We start from the raw sequence: 17,219 nt of genomic DNA, 5'->3' as shown, positions 1-17,219 counted from the left end.
CGTTGCACCAATGTACCTAACCATAAACATCAATAACTTTCTTTAAAATCAATACACAAGTATATATTTTTAAACCTGCGTATTTAGTTAATATTGCCTGCTAACATGAAATTGTGTCACATCTCTAGCGTTCATTGCACGCAGAGTCAGGGTATATTTTGGGCCGCCTGGCTCGTTGCGAACTAATTTGCCAGAATTTTACGTAATTATGACATAACATTGAAGGTTGTGCAATGTAACAGGAATATTTAGACTTAGGGATGCCACCCGTTAGATAAAAGATGGAACGGTTCCGTATTTCACTGAAAGGAAAACACGTTTTGTTTTTGAGATGATAGTTTCCAGATTCGACCATATTAATGACCTAAGGCTCGTATTTCTGTGTTTATTATAATTAAGTCTATGATTTGATAGAGCAGCCTGACTGAGCGGTGGTAGGCAGCAGCAGGCTCGTAAGCATTCATTCAAACAGCACTTTCGTGTGTTTTGCCAGCAGCTCTTCATTGCGCTGTTTATGACTTCAAGCCTGTCAACTCCCAAGATTAGGCTGGTGTAACCGATGTGAAATGGCTAGCTAGTTAGCGGGGTGCATGCTAATAGCGTTTCAAACGTCACTCGCTCTGAGACTTGGGAGTAGTAGTTCCCCTTGCTCTGCATGGGTAACGCTGCTTCGAGGGTGGCTGTTGTCGATGTGTTCCTGGTTCGAGTCCAGGTAGGAGCAAGGAGAGGGACGGAAGCTACAATGGCAATACTAAAGTGCCTATAAGAACATCCAATAGTCAAAGGTATATGAAATACAAATCGTATAGAGAGAAATAGTCCTATAATTCCTATAATAACTACAACCTAAAACTTCTTACCTGGGAATATTGAAGACTCGTGTTAAAAGGAACCACCCAGCTTTCATATGTTCTCATGTTCTGAGCAAGGTACGTAAACATTAGCTTTTTTACATGGCATATATTGCACTTTTACTTTCTTCTCCAACACTTTGTTTTTGCATTATTTAAACCATATTGAACATGTTTCATTATTTATTTGAGGCTAAATTGATTTTATTGATGTATTATATTAAGTTAAAATAAGTGTTCATTCAGTATTGTTGTAATTGTCATTATTAAAAAAAAAAATTATATATATACATACATGTTGTTCTTAGTCCTTCAGGGTAATATATATATATATATTACCCTGAAGGACTAAGAACAACATGTATGTATATATATAATTTTTTTGTATGTATACATGTATGTATATATATATATATAGGCCAATTTATATTTATATATATATATAAAAATTGGCCGATTAATCGGTACAGGCTTTTTTTTGGTCCTCCAATAAATCGGTATCGGTGCTGAAAAATCATAATTGTCGACCTCTATTACTGACTACATACTCGGTGCAACTACAGGTACTGACTACGCACTCGATGCAACTACAGGTACTGACTACACAGTCGATACAGGTACACTGTACAGTCTGGTACCATACACCTGTTAAAGACATTTCCAGCAGACAGCAGAGATTGACTATGGGTTCTACACTTGTTATAGAATTGAATCCACTCTTTCCCCTTGCAGGTGGCTGGTGGTTCAACGCCTGTGGCGACACCAACCTGAACGGCAGGTACATGTGGCTGAGGTCAAAGGGTCGTTCCATGAGGAGGAAAGGGATCCACTGGAAAGCTCTGGGCATCTCCTACTCCCTCAAGACCACCAAGATCTCCATACGACACGCCTGAAGCCGTCCCCCTGGCCTCAAGTTTCCACTAACCCTTCTATTTCTTCCATTACAACACATTGGCATGGTAACAACACATATGCCCCCCTCGCCCGGAACTTCCCATTGACCACCCCACCCTCCCAGTTACATGGCATTGTCATGGTAACAGATAATGTAGCTGAGTTGTTGGCAGCAGAAAGAAAAAAAAGTCAGCAGCCAATTTGTATCCATGTCAGAGAAAAGAAGACGATTCGTCAGTGATGCAACAACCACAGTCAGCCAATAAGGGACCTCACAAATTGTTTCAAGAAATGCCAATAGAGTTGGGTAACACCTGGGGGGGATCGTTTGGGTTCCTAACCGACAAGTGTTGCTTTGGTCAGGATGGAATGTCAGATGATTCTACACTGTCTAGTCTGGGTCATAATAATAGCACTGAGAAGTTACTTTCAACTGACGGACGGAAATAAAAACAAGATTCCAAAGCAATATATAACTGACACACTGACACACCACACACACTGACACACTGACACACCACCTGACACACTGACACACCACTGACACACTGAGACACTGACACACCACACAACTGACACACTGACACACTGACACACAACTGACACACTGACACACCACACAACTGACACACTGACACACCACACAACTGACACAACACACAACTGACACACCACACAGCCCTACTACCAAGCATGTATTACCCTGCTGTATTGCTGCCTGTTATGTGGCGGTTGCTGAATGTACTAAACATCCACAAGTAAGTAAACCAAGATCAACATGATGCATAGGTCTTCCAAAGTAGGATATGAGCTTAGAATTTTCACTGTCTTTTGAACTTTGAACTGTATTTAAAACCATTTTCATAATGCTCCATTAAATGCCCTGCAAGGTTAGTAATTTACATTGATCATATCATTGGGTCATATTGACTCGTCGTCTCCTGTCTACTCGGTGAAATCTTTCTGCTGCATTTAAACGGCTGTTACATATTTTATGTTTCTTACTACTAACACTTTATACTACAACATTTATAAAGACAAAATAAAACACACATACTCCAAGTCTGTCCTTTATATTCTTTGCCAAGAAAAACAACAAAACAAACTGGGCTGTTGATGTAATGGAACTGACTTCTGTCTACGTGACCATCCACAAGTCATCACACCCCTCTCTGGCCTATAAAACTAGTGACGGAAGAAAATATTCATCCATACAGTTATATACCGGGGTATTATTTTTGACAATATCGCAATATTATTTTTGTGGTAGTTGGCTGTACCAAGTATTTTTCCTGGATAGCTTGTTCTCCATCTTTTTAAATAGGGAGCCACTTTTTTTCTGCACTTTTATTACCATGACTGATTAAAACTTGTTTTCTCATGGCTCTCTTGTCCCTCTGCAGCTGACAGATCCTGAATCGCAATAAAATCACAGTATCAAATTGCTATACAGATAGAATTGTGAGAATCACAATACATATTGTATCAGCACCTAAGTTTATTGATAATATCCTTTCATGAAGTCCATGGCAATTCCCAGCCCTACTATAAACTCAACAGCCGAGTCTGATCGGCCCACAACGACCGTTGACAACGCTCCTGAAACAATCATCATTTGCATTAACGGTCTTACGCCACTGAGGAGCCAACATACAGTACACCCAGATCTACTGCTTATCCAATCAACACGCATGTAAATGTACATATGAAAAACTCCAGAGCTCACAGAGTTTATACTCCATCATTAACAAGGTAGCCTGCAGAGTCACTACTACAGCAGAGTCACTACTACAGCAGAGTCACTACTACAGCAGAGTCACTACTACAGCAGAGTCACTACTACAGCAGAGTCACTACTACAGCAGAGTCACTACTACAGCAGAGTCACTACTACAGCAGAGTCACTAAAGCCGTCAGGATCTCAGCTAGCAAGGCCGGTCATTTTGGGGGACAACAGTTGTATTTACTGGCTTTTCATTTTATTTTAAATTGGCTAAAAAACAGCTAACAGAAACCCTGGCCCCATGTCAACAGCCTCTGATAAGGGCCCCCTCTCTCTCTCCTCTCTGTTCCATGTCAGGTAAAGACACCATGTCAACAGCCTCTGATAAGGGCCCCCTCTCTCCTTCTCTCTGTTTCTTTACCTCTCTCAATGCCCCCCCTCTCTAACCATCTGTCTCTCCATGTCACAAAGTGTCTCTCCCTCTCCTCTGATAAGAGCCTTCTCTCTCCCTCTAACCTAAAATAGCAGCAGGGATCAGGACACACAACACAAGATTGTGTGCAGTAGTCTATCAGGCAGTGTCAGGGAGGCCTGTATATTGTGTTGCTGTTCTTACAGTAGTGTTATCCCCATGGCTCAGAGGAAAGCGAGAGTGGGAGGGAAAAGGCCCTTTGGTTCCTCTGAGTTGTCCTCCAGGCATCACTGTGTTTGATCAGAAAAGGCAGGTGGAAATACACCCTTTCAAAAACAGGACTTCCGTTGTGTCACATTACCCCGAAGGACTAAGAACGACATCAACCTGTCAGGAAACAATGTCAATGCCCTGTAGGTGGTATTGGACTGGAGCTCTATAGACTAATATCTATGCATGTTCTCTTGTAGTGGTGTTCACTGGGTTATGTTATTGGTAGAGTTGTGTTTACACAGCTGTAGGTAGTATCATTTCATTACCTGTAGGCGGTGTTGGGTAACGTAAGTGGTATCGTTGCATTACCTGTAGGCGGTGTTGGGTAATGTAAGTGGTATCATTTCATTACCTGTAGGTGGTGATGGGTAATGTAAGTGGTATTGTTGCTTTATCTGTAGGTGGTGTTGGGTAATGTAAGTGGTATTGTTGCTTTATCTGTAGGTGGTGTTGGGTAATGTAAGTGGTATTGTTTCTTTATCTGTAGGTGGTGTTGGGTAATGTAAGTGGTATTGTTGCTTTACCTGTAGGTGGTGTTGGGTAATGTAAGTGGTATTGTTGCATTACCTGTAGGTGGTGTTGGGTAATGTAAGTGGTATTGTTGCTTTACCTGTAGGTGGTGTTGGGTAATGTAAGTGGTATTGTTGCATTACCTGTAGGTGGTGTTGGGTAATGTAAGTGGTATTGTTGCATTACCTGTAGGTGGTGTTGGGTAATGTAAGTGGTATTGTTGCATTACCTGTAGGTGGTGTTGGGTAATGTAAGTGGTATTGTTGCATTACCTGTAGGTGGTGTTGGGTAATGCAAGTGGTATTGTTGCATTACCTGTAGGTGGTGTTGGGTAATGCAAGTGGTATTGTTGCATTACCTGTAGGTGGTGTTGGGTAATGCAAGTGGTATCGTTGCATTACCTGTAGGTGGTGTTGGGTAATGTAAGTGGTATCGTTTCATTACCTGTAGGTAGTGTTGGGTACGTAGACATCCCTGGGGGGGAACTCCAGTATCTCTCTGGTGGGGCGAACCCTGCTGTCTGGGTAGGGCTTGACCTGCTGGAGGTCAGGGGTCAAGCAGTAGTGGGGGTTCTCTGGGGCCGGGGATATGTCGATCTTCAGCTGGGCTGGAGGAACAAGACAGCATCGACACGACATCAACACACAGACCTCAACTAAAACCTGTTTCTCAGGCCAGACTCAGTCTTACGCTAGCTGCTAGCTCAGATTTAAGTCCGTCTGGAGAAACTACAAAGCCCCTTAAACTCATTTACATGACAATATAAAATCAGAAGATCTTTGTTGAAGCACATGTGGTGGTGGTGGTGGTGTACCTGTGATTGGCCTCAGTCTCCTCAGCACTGAAGACGGCCTCCTCATGTCAGCCAGGAACTTATACAGGTCCTCATCACTCAGTCTGTCTCCCTCCTGTCAAAAATGAACATACCAAAACAAAAGTCAGTTCAGTTTGTGAGGCGAGTAGCAGAGTGTGGTGTGTGTCATGACTGAGTGTGGCTCAGTCGGGAAGAAAATGATTTAACATGAGCATTTCTGTGTGGTGTGTAGACGTGTAATGTGTGTATTGACCTGTTTGAAGAAATTGGTGACGGTGAGGGTTGCAGGTCTGAAGCTGGTCAGGCTACATGATTCATCTCCACTGGTGGTTCTCTCTAATGAGCGCCGTCCACCGATGCTCGAGTTCCTCCTCTCAGACCACGACCCTTTCCTCTCTGGGTCGGGCGTCAGCAGAAAGTCATAGCCAGGGTCAGAGTTATAGAATCCTCATGACGTCACAAGGTCAAAGGTAATACTTTCTTATAAGGTCATATAGACTCCCCTCTACATTCAATGATCTGTTTAATTTCATGTGATCAAAAGTTGAACTGAGTAGACAGGAGTCCCAGCACTGACTTGCCCCTGTGGTGTTCAATACCACTCAGTCCAACTTTATTGATCCCCCCCCAGGGTTCTCACCTGGAAGTCCCATCTCCAGCTCAGTGTCTCTCTCCAGACTGCCGGCGCTGTTCACGATGTTCATCAGGTGGATGGCTGTCCAGGCGAAGGGCATCCGGTACCGACCCAGACGTGTGCAGAACTGCTCCGACTGGCTCCGCAACTTGTCCAACTTTTCTTTGTTCTATATATGGTAGGATAAACAATAAATACATCTGCCTCCATCTGTTTGGAGATCAACATCGACCACTGATGTCAATCTATTGTTCAAATGACCATCAGGTTGAGAAGGATCTTACTTTAGCTGCATCAGACTCTTTGAAGACCATGTACGGTTCTGCACACTCTCCTATGTCTCCCTGCTGCAACACCTTCTCCAGCTGGGGACAGTCAACACAGGAGAGGTTATCAGTCACTACCCCCACACAGCCAGACAGAGAGAGGTGATGCTGATCCATGGGAGAGGAAGTCATGTGTGCGGCTCTGTTGTCGCCATTTTGATTCTCTCTCTCTTTATTTGTAAAGTGTATTGACATTTGAGACCCTGTGATGATTGACATTGACTTACCTGTATGACGAGGAAGACGTCCTGGGAGGGGTATGTAATGGAGAAAATTGCGGAGCGGGCGAGAGTAGAGATGGCTGCTGTCTGGATGTGAGGGCGCAGCATCCCTTTGGTCTGCTCCGAGTTCAGGTCAAAGAAAAAGTTCTCCGATATCTGACAGAGACAGACACATGAGCATTATACTAAACTACTGTAAATGACAGACAGCAGACTAATATTTGTATTGTACGCTACCAGCTCGGGGCGGCACGTAGCCTAGTGGTTAGAGCGTTGGACTAGTAACCAAAAGGTTGTTGGATCGAATCCCTGAGCTGACCAGGTAAAAATCTGTTGTTCCTCCCCTGAACAAGGCAGTTAAACCACTGTTCCTAGGCAGTCATTGTAAATAAGAATTTGTTCTTAACTGACTTGCCTAGTTAAATAAAGATTAAATTAAAAAAATCTATTAAAAAAATTAGGGATCCCCATTATCACACTGTGTGCGTATGCATGTGACTGTACCTTTGCATGTGCCTCTTCACAGTCCCCATTGTTCCATAAGGTGTATTTTTACCTGTTTCTTCAATCTGATTCTACTGCTTGCATCAATTACCAAATGTAGAATAGAGTAGTCATGGATCTATGTAGTACTGTGCACCTCCCATAGTCTGTTCTGGACTTGGGGATTGTGAAGAGACATCTGGTGGCATGTCTTGTGGGGTATGCATGTGTGCTAGTAGGTTAAACAGACAGCTCGGTACATTCAGCTTGTCAACACCTCTTACAAAAACAAGTAATGATTAAGAACCATAGTAACAACCACACTGTCTGCTGGTCCTGAAGTATGGTTCTGATTGAGAAATAAGATGCACTATCCAATACCACATCTTAAAAATAAAAATGTTCTTTACTGTAAATTGACTGAGAACTCACATGGAAGAGTAGGCGACTTGAGAGCAGAAACTTTTGACTTTTTTAACAACAGTTACTTCTACCCTCTAGTGTTTATTGGGAATGAGAAACGATTGAGTGGAGAGTCACTCATATAGATATATGGTACGATTTATAGAGCATTCAAACAAGGACAACAGGTCCAATACAGACACTTTTATAGCCCAGTCATCTAGTTCACATGGACTTTAAATGGTTTTTCAGAGACTGACCCAACAACTCAGGGCCGAGTGGCATTGAGGAAAACACAACAACTTACCTTTCTCTTTTCCTTGACATCATATAAGGCCAAACAGGCGAATATGGGCTCAATTTCAATCTCAAACCTTCAAGGGGAAAAAGGATTGGGTCAGCAGAAGGCAGGTAAAAAGACAGTTAAAAGGCTTTGTAAAGGCTGTGTGTGTGTGTGTGTCCTCCACTTACTTCAAGGACAAGCACTTGACGAGTAGCCTCTGGCCAAAATGTTCCTTAGGGACGTCAGGCACACAGTGGCGCTCGATGGGTTCTTCCTGAGGACACAGATCCAAATAATAATTATAGGAAAACCATGAACATAATAACAGTTATTGGAATGTACTGTGTAGGAGCCCTGTATCTAAGGAAGAAAAACAACATCACACTTAGAGTGTGAAATCAGTAGCGCGTGCTTCATGACTGTTCAGAGCTTTAGAAAGCCATATTAGACGTGACTGTGGTAATAGCATTACCATGGATGACGATATGCATTCATGTGAGGAGACAGACATGCACTACGCCAAAGCAACAGCTGGCCTGACACTTCTAAAGGCACTATCTGGAGGACGGTGTGTGTCTGTGTCTATACCTCATCAAGGGCGGGGTGCAGGGCGAAGAGCTCACGGTGGCGGTGGGACTTGCGGTGCTCCTCGTTGTGCCGGTCTATCTCCTCGTTGGGGGCCCGGTCAAGCAGGTGGGGCAGGACGGCGTCGGGGACAGAGTTCTTCAGGTCAAAGATACTACAGGCCCAGCTGCCACGCGGGGTGTCGTCTATGGACATGGACCTACGCTTCAGATCATCCTGGAAGACAGAAAAACACAGGTCAGGGACTAAACATACCACAAAAGATGAAGACGGCCGCCCCGTTGCTACGGGTTACCTGGTCAACCGCCCCGTTGCTACGGGTTACCTGGTCAACCGACCCGTTGCTACGGGTTACCTGGTCAACCGACCCGTTGCTACGGGTTACCTGGTCGTCCTGGTAAGTGCTAACGTCTGGCATCTCATCGGCCTCAAACACCTGTTTGGGCAGGCCTTTCTGCCTCTCCTTCTGCCTGTCCAGGGTGTTAGGGTTAAATCCTGTACCAAGCTTATGGTATCTGTTGAAATAAGCAGAACATGAGTGTTAAGCTAAATAACTAGTAGCTATGTGTTAAAATGTTTTAAATTGGGGGTGTTAAAGTTTAATGAATTGGTCTTATAAATGGAAAAGCTCCTTAAATAACAGAGAGGAGCCTTACTTTCTGTTGACGATGGCCCAGTCCTCAGTGTAGGACCTGACACAGTCTCTGACGTGGGCGTCATTGTCCCTGGAACACAAAGAGACACAGCATTTCACAGTCCCAGTTTCAACACCAGGGGTGTATTCATTGAGTTTAAACGTTCAGATAGAATTATCAACAAAGCAAATGCAATGACCTATTTTACCTGACAAATATTCATTTCTGTCAGTTCACGTCTGTTTAGACAACACATTTATATCTTACCAGACCCCAGGCTGCAGCCATCAGACACCATCAACAGACAGTGTTAAATCAATAACGCTAATGAATCGCTATACTGCAGCAAATGTCCTGTCTGTAGAAGGATGGTAGCAATGGCAGCCATAGTAATATAATTAATACAACTGTCTTGCAACCTCGAACCCTGGCTATTTGACTGGTAAACTCATGGGTACTCATGGGTACTCATGGGTACTCATGGGTACTCATGGGTACTCATGGGTACTCATGGGCTGCCTGGTATTGTGATGCAATAATTTCCATGGTAATGTAGAACTTTCATTGAAAATTATGCTAACCGATGTGCCTCCTGCAATGGAATGTATTTTTTGTATTGTCAGCTGAGTTTATTCAACAAATCATAGCACAGATTGATGGGTACACTTCCTGCTTTGCCTCTATGAGTACACTTGCAATGGCCGCCAGTCCACCCATTATACCATCATTGACTTTTCCCGACGCCCGTTCTATTCATTCTATTTCTAATGGTAGTAAAAGGAGCCACAGCAATCTTATCCCTACTAGCCTATCAAGTGAGAGGCAATTCTATAGATGCCGTAAAGGAGTCAATGGAACGCAGACATTCCACTGACAAGATTGTAAAATCAGGTTTGTTGAATGTGCACCAAAGTGTATATTCATCAAATTCATTATGATTTAGGGAATTGTAACAGGCCCACAATGTGGTTACTTAAGTCCAATTTTGATATATTTGGCTGTTTTTGCTGCATAACATGTAAAAGCGGTCCTTTTTCAGGTTTAGAAGAAGTGACTGCTAAATGCTAACTCCTGTTCGTATAAGCTGGTTAGCATAGCTAAATCGGTGGTAGTGGTCAGCCATTTTTAACTGTAACGCAGTTGATTGGTGACGATGACAAACGTGTTGTTGTGGACATCCATGCAATCCCTATACACCATTATCTACCTAAACATAGTGTGAAATACACATAAACAATAGCCTAAATGAAGGCTAATTTTGCTGGGGGGTAATGAGGAGACAAGTGATATTTCCCCCACGTGTTTCCATAGCAATTCAGTTGTTTTTGTCAAGGTCAATTTTTTATTTTTACTGCATTTATGTGACACACGCCAAAACCAGATCAGTTATTTGCTTTATTCCTTGGGTAAATCAATGCATGTGAATCAGGTTAGAGGATATGAGGAGAAACATCCATTTGCTGTACTGGAGTTAGTTAGACCTGATGTAGGCCTACTTCTATAGCTAGAGGGCCCCGACAACAGCCCCGACAACATCTCTACTGATAATACAGACTCCACTGGTTCAGTATGGCGCATTCCCTAGCCTTCCTGATGAGGGTATATCCTCATCAAGCTACAGCAGTTGGACAGATGGTGAGTGTTACAGTGGGGTTTTCCACAGTTTGCTTAGGGTTTTGATTTGAGGGGTTATGAGTTTTTGCAGTACACTGTACTTTGTTTCCCGTTTCTTCTTTTTTTTGTAGTAGTGTAAAGCAATTTGTGACAACTGTATGCAAAAAAGAGCTTTATAAATACATTTTATTGGTTGATTAAGCTGATTGATGCTCCTCAGTACCAACTCGAACCCAGCCAGTCGAGCCATCCCCAGCAGCACCTACCCTTCCTCAGGCACGGCCTGTCCCACGGTACGACACTCTCTGGGGGTGTATACCACTTCGATGTCATCCGGGGGAAAATCGATGAGGTCCCTCAGGGGGCCCGACTCGATGATGGGGGGATGGGTGATGAGGTACTCCTCAAAGTCCACCGGTTCCACTGCCTCTGTGAGAGGAACCTGGAATCAGAGAGGAAAGGCTGTGTGAGTGAGTGGCAAATCAGATCTTAATAGGCCTGCCTATGAAACTGGGTTAGCTGCCAAAAATAAACCATCCCCAAAAAGTCCAGCTGGATTACTAGCAAAGAAATATCGACACTTGGCTGTCAGACAATCCTGTGGCTTGATGCATGTCACAAGACAAGTTCTTGCTCTGGAAACCTTCTAAAACAAATCAAAACTCTCATGGAACCATATATTTTATATTGGCAGACAGACACTTTGGATCACTGAGGAAATGCTCACAACCCTGCAGTAACTGGAAAAGCAAGTCCTGGCAAGCAAACCACCTCAGGTATAGTCTAATGGCTTTATAGGCTTGCTTCTGTCTATTTCTAAAACAAACCCTCAGGGGTAGTCTAATGGCTTTATAGGCTTGCTTCTGTCTATTTCTAAAACAAACCACTCAGGTGTAGTCTAATGGCTTTATAGGCTTGCTTCTGTCTATTTCTAAAACAAACCACCCAGGTATAGTCTAATGGCTTTATAGGCTTGCTTCTGTCTATTTCTAAAACAAACCACCCAGGTACAGTCTAATGGCTTTATAGGCTTGCTTCTGTCTATTTCTAAAACAAACCACCCAGGGGGAATCTAATTCCTCACTAAGTTCAGTTAAAAACCTCTATGGGCTCTACTCAACAGCCAGTGTAATCCCGTGGCGAGATATTCAAATACCTCAAAAATGCAAAAACTTCAATTTTTCAAACATATGACCATTTTACACCATTTTAAAGACAAGACTCTCGTTAATCTAACCACACTGTCCGATTTCAAAAAGGCTTTACAACGAAAGCTAAACATTAGATTATGTCAGCAGAGTACCCAGCCAGAAATAATCAGACACCCATTTTTCAAGCTAGCATATAATGTCACATAAACCCAAACCACAGCTAAATGCAGCACTAACCTTTGATGATCTTCATCAGATGACAACCCTAGGACATTATGTTATACAATACATGCATGTTTTGTTCAATCAAGTTCATATTTATATCAAAAACCAGCTTTTTACATTAGCATGTGACTAGCATGTGACTAGCATTCCCACCGAACACTGCCGGTGAATCTACTAAATTACTCACGATAAACGTTCACAAAAAACATAACAATTATTTTAAGAATTATAGATACAGAACTCCTCTATGCACTCGATATGTCCGATTTTAAAATAGCTTTTCGGTGAAAGCACATTTTGCAATATTCTCAGTAGATAGCCCGGCATCACAGGGCTAGCTATTTAGACACCCAGCAAGTTTAGCACTCACCAAAGTCAGATTTACTATAAGAAAAATGTTATTACCTTTGCTGTTCTTCGTCAGAATGCACTCCCAGGACTTCTACTTCAATAACAAATGTTGGTTTGGTCCCAAATAATCCATTGTTATATCCAAATAGCAGCGTTTTGTTCGTGCGTTCAAGACACTATCCGAAAGGGTAAATAAGGGTGACGAGCATGGCGCATTTCGTGACAAAACATTTCTAAATATTCCATTACCGTACTTCGAAGCATGTCAACCGCTGTTTAAAATCAATTTTTATGCCATTTTTCTCGTAAAAAAGCGATAATATTCCGACCGGGAATCTGCGTTTAGGTAAAAAGAGGAAAGAAAATAAAGCACGGGGTCGACTCGTGCACGCGCCTAAGCCCATTGTCCTCTGACCGGCCACTTGCCAAACGCGATAATGTGTTTCAGCCAGAGGCTGCCTCGATATCATTCACCTTTTCCCCGGGCTCTGAGAGCCTATGGGAGCCGTAGGAAGTGTCACGTTACAGCAAAGATCCTCAGTCTTCAATAAAAAGAGCCAAGATGAACAACAACTTGTCAGACAGGCCACTTCCTGTTCAGAATCTTCTCAGGTTTTTGCCTGCCATATGAGTTCTGTTATACTCACAGACACCATTCAAACAGTTTTAGAAACTTTAGGGTGTTTTCTATCCAAAGCCAATAATTATATGCATATTCTAGTTACTGGGCAGGAGTAGTAACCAGATTAAATCGGGTACGTTTTTTATCCGGCCGTGTCAATACTGCCCCCTAGCCCTAACAGGTTAAAGCTTTTGGGGGGAATTTAGAACACAAACACAATCCGTTCACAGTTGAATTAAACAGTCGGCTTTAGCCTAATTAAGGATGGTTATTTGCTCCTTCAGCTCAGCGGTAGTCAGGACTAGGGAGAGGACACCATTAGGGCTGTATTATTTTGGCACAAGGTCGCTAAAAGTCAATGGGCTGCCTCAGCAAACACTTACTGGTGGGATGGGCCAGGCCGTGTAGTCCCTGACCACACTATAATAGGGGTGAGAGGGTGTGAAGAATGGACCTTAATTGTTAGCAGATACACTCCAACCCTATTTCCCTCCCTGAACACCAAGATGCATTGTGTGTAGGTACTTACGGTGTTGCTGGCGGCAGCACCCACGTTGAGGTTCTTGAGGAGCTGTGGGGAGCCCCCATACTGACCAGCGATCTGTTTTCTCACCTCGGCTGCTACAGTTCTGCAGGGAAGAGAGGGAGAAGCTTAGCAGTGAATGTCAAGCTGTCGTGTTACATTATGCAAAACAGGTAAAAGACTCAGATAAAACATGTAGGCCTATAGCTTGTGGCTATATTTCTTATCTATTCGATCTAGGCTTTGCTTATATTCAACACAGTCATAGACGATGCCTCCAGGCTGCTTACGGTAAAGCCATCTCATACACGGGGCGGTAGGGGGCGGTAGGGTAGCCTAGTGGTTAGAGCATTGGGCTAGTAAACGAAAGGTTGCAAGTTCAAATCCCCAAGCTGACAAGGTACAAATCTGTCATTCTGCCCCTGAACAAGGCAATTAACCCCCTGTTCCTAGGCCGTCATTGAAAATAAGAATTTGTTCTTAACTGACTTGCATAGTTAAATAAAGGTAAATACACAAGTTTGAAAAGGGCAAGCGAAAGACAGGGCAGTGTATAAGCGGAATACGTTATTAGAGAAGGCCATTAACTGCAGTGGTCTGGTCACTCTGCATGTCAGGTACAATAGTCAAGTCCAGCAGTTCTGTTGTGGGCCAAACATTACTATTATGGTCCCTGCTGTGGCTCAGGGCTCTCTCTCTCCCTGGCCCTGCTAGTGGCCTTACAGCCCCCTCTGACACGGCACTATATCACACCGCAGAGGAGAGAGAAGAAATAAAATCCCCTGGACCTCCGTCAGCAACACAAAGCGCTTGGCTAGGCAACTGCTGCTGACTGACTGTACCACTCTGTGTGCCTTTAAATCACAGCCACCATCAAAACCCCTCCTCGTACCCTTGAACAAAACAACTACGCAGCACTAGCCCAGGGAGGGAGGCACAAACAAACAACAAATTACAAAATGTCACATGAGGAACTTGAAGAGATGGAGACCAGAGGCAGGTTAGGTCAGAGAAAAGGTAACAGGCAGCTAGGCCAATATCATGAATGAGTTTCTGAATCTCAGGCAAGTGTAAATATAGCTTCTAACTTTCCAACTCAGGAAAGACATTATGACGTAGACTAGGCCTAGATATACTAGTGGCTACTGCAGTGCTGTCACCTGGATAACAGGCAGTTGCACTGAACCAGCTACCAGTGTTCTGCTGCTAGGGCTTATATTCAGGACCTTTATTAATTAAGCCTGCCTGGTCACTGCTCAGGACAGGAGAGGAGGAACAGACAGCATGATACAGGCAGGCTAGTGCGCTCCTTGCATCATTTGGAACACTGGAGGAACACAACGTCACCTCACACACACACTTAAAGCTGCAATATGTAACTTTTTGGATGATCAGACCAAATTCACATAGAAATGAGATATAGATCTGTAATTGAAAGTAAAACCAAACTGATAGTAAAAAGTAATATAAAACTGAAAGTAAAGCAAAAACTAAACTTAATGGGAAGCATAGAAAGAGCTTCGAAAAGATCAACCACTTTTTAGACATGCTTTCAATGAGAATTATAGATCTATACAACATATTTCTATGTGAATTTGGTCAGGTTGCCCAAAAAGTTACATATTGTGGCTTTAAATGCAAAACACAATCAGACATTGTTTTGGCCTGACTTAATGAGAAAGAACTTAACCTCAGTCTCAACTCCAAAGCTGAAAAGGGACTTTGAACAGGCCTCACTGTCTCTAAAGTCTTCCAAAAGGTTTAGACTTTCTGAGATGACAGTTGGGAAGCAAAGACTGAACAGAAATACTTTTGTTCAGATCAGACAATATACAGAATAGAGCCATACTCCCCCAGTCCTCCTAATAAAAAAAGACAGCCAGACTCACACCAACAACAGAAGACATGATGGATAAAATACCTGCTATTCTTAGTCTCGTTCTGTCAGTAATTTCTAAATAATACCAGGAGATGTCATCACATTGCTTTATCCATCTGATCTGATGTGAATAAACTGAAGGCAGAGCTTTCCAAAAACCCTCACAGATAAACCATGATCCTTTGGGGGTGGTGGTGCTCCTTCATCAAGCATGGAGGTCTGAGATCAACCATAATGTATGTGTGTTTTTTTACTATACTTGTGAGTACCAGAAGTCCATTTTTTCAGTCCTAACTTGCAAAATGGCTATTTTAGTCTTAAAGGTTAGGTTTAGGGTTAAGGGGAAATAGGATTTTAAAGGGAATCAATTGTTGCTCCCCAAAAAGTCCTCAAGTATAGTAAGACATGTGTGTGATTATTCTCTATATAAGTGTTATGTTCATTATCCATGTTCATAAATCACTTGTTTCCATCTTCTGTATTTGTGCAGACATTCTTGGTAGGCCTATGTACTTTATGTTAACGACAACTGCTTCATAGACTCCTTTTACACTCATGGATTGGCAAATGTCACAATACTGCAGACACTAGTCACTCCTAAACTGAAACCAACCCCACAGCCACAATAATCATTATGAATAGGCCTATAATTTGCCTCCTGGCACAGACTGCTGTACTGTAAAACGTTTGATGGGGGGACTAAATACTGCTTAAAGGTGTTTTATTCATTTGCTCTACCACATACGGTTTAAGTGTGATTTGTGCAACATAATCTGGCTAGCTACTTTATGATGATTTGGCAGTTTGACAATTACAGTCAATCAACAGTTGGATGTTGTGATTGCTATATCATAAACAAAGCCAAGGGGTAACCAAACGCTTTCTTCGCATGTGAGATATGACCCATTTTCTACTCGATTGTTTTACATCCAGCTTTAATTCCACTGGCATGCACAGCAAGCAACGGAAATTGACACAAAGCCCTTTGTTCGTTTCAATAGACGTATTAGATCTGAATGCATACATTGAACTGGGGCAGATAGGTTTGATGATGTTTGGGCTTTTACAGGTAAACTAGTTAACATTCTCCATGACGATATTAGCTACTGTATTGTTTGTTACGGTGTCAATGAAGTCTCGTCGATGTGTCACCCAGCCGTAGCCACCAAAGTAGCTCAGCTGTCTAACATTACTACGGATTTTCTAGTAGTCTACACGCAGTCCAATTCATACTTAGCTAAATCCTTGTAAAGAAAGATAATGGTTGGAATTGATAGTACGATAGATGTCAAAGGTACATTTCAAACCCGTATGTAACCGCACGAGACAAAAATAACATTGCGAAAAACAGACCCCTGTTCTCTATGGGCGGGTCACTGGGGCATCTTTGATATGGCTAACGACAGCTAACTTGGATGGATGCTAGCTGGCTGGGCCTTAATTGCGAATGGCTTTGCCTTGAAATGGAGCGCAGAGGACGATAGGTTTTTAAAGATTGAAAACGGCATAGCTTGAACGGGGGACTCTGTCAGTGCAATCACTGTAAAAGTTAGAAGTAACTCCCTTACCTGCTGATTTTTTGGGCGAATGCGCGGCGCTCAGCCATAGCTGTAGCCGCTGATGTGCTTGGATTCACAGGCTTTCCACTACTCTCAGCTGCTGGAAAAAAGAGACTGGGAATAGCTACCGTAAACCTCATAAAGCAGGCGCACACGAACACACCCTGCCAGAGGTTAGACAGACTGTAGTTGTATGACACCAAAAACGGAATTAATACAAGTTTCATAATGCCATTTGGCACATATTTA

General features: G+C 42.9%; 2 protein-coding genes across 21 annotated transcripts in view; one reads left to right on the top strand and one right to left on the bottom strand.

Annotated features, from left to right (window-relative positions):
• angptl3 (angiopoietin-like 3) overlaps positions 1-2,807 on the top strand; it is a 7,903-nt gene extending 5,096 nt beyond the window's left edge. For both annotated transcript variants that reach the window (XM_045687827.1, XM_014123452.2), the window contains one exon: positions 1,584-2,807. In XM_045687827.1, the coding sequence (XP_045543783.1) occupies positions 1,584-1,744 (161 nt within the window). In that variant the 3' untranslated portion in view covers positions 1,745-2,807. The remainder of the gene's footprint in view (positions 1-1,583) is intronic.
• Positions 1-17,105, bottom strand: part of dock7 (dedicator of cytokinesis 7) — a 110,532-nt gene extending 93,427 nt beyond the window's left edge. For 10 of the 19 annotated variants that reach the window (XM_045687814.1, XM_045687808.1, XM_045687809.1 and 7 more), the window contains exons 1-14: positions 16,980-17,104; positions 13,539-13,638; positions 10,927-11,102; positions 9,068-9,136; positions 8,707-8,926; positions 8,415-8,627; positions 8,015-8,100; positions 7,851-7,917; positions 6,665-6,814; positions 6,396-6,476; positions 6,118-6,280; positions 5,731-5,873; positions 5,478-5,571; positions 5,108-5,270 (exon numbers count right to left, since the gene is read on the bottom strand). In XM_045687814.1, coding sequence (XP_045543770.1) covers positions 5,108-5,270; positions 5,478-5,571; positions 5,731-5,873; positions 6,118-6,280; positions 6,396-6,476; positions 6,665-6,814; positions 7,851-7,917; positions 8,015-8,100; positions 8,415-8,627; positions 8,707-8,926; positions 9,068-9,136; positions 10,927-11,102; positions 13,539-13,638; positions 16,980-17,017 — 1,763 coding nt within the window. In that variant the 5' untranslated portion in view covers positions 17,018-17,104. Of the gene's footprint in view, positions 1-5,107; positions 5,271-5,477; positions 5,572-5,730; positions 5,874-6,117; positions 6,281-6,395; positions 6,477-6,664; positions 6,815-7,850; positions 7,918-8,014; positions 8,101-8,414; positions 8,628-8,706; positions 8,927-9,067; positions 9,137-10,926; positions 11,103-13,538; positions 13,639-16,979 lie in introns of all 19 variants that reach the window. The other 9 variants (XM_045687818.1, XM_045687821.1, XM_045687822.1 and 6 more) reach the window with 2 other exon arrangements.
• Between the last annotated feature and the right edge of the window lie 114 nt (positions 17,106-17,219).

The sequence above is a fragment of the Salmo salar genome, chromosome ssa10, assembly GCF_905237065.1.
Source record: "Salmo salar chromosome ssa10, Ssal_v3.1, whole genome shotgun sequence".
Taxonomy (NCBI): Eukaryota; Metazoa; Chordata; class Actinopteri; order Salmoniformes; family Salmonidae; genus Salmo; species Salmo salar.
Note: the sequence above shows the minus strand (reverse complement) of the source record. Positions and strands in the feature narration are given on the sequence as shown.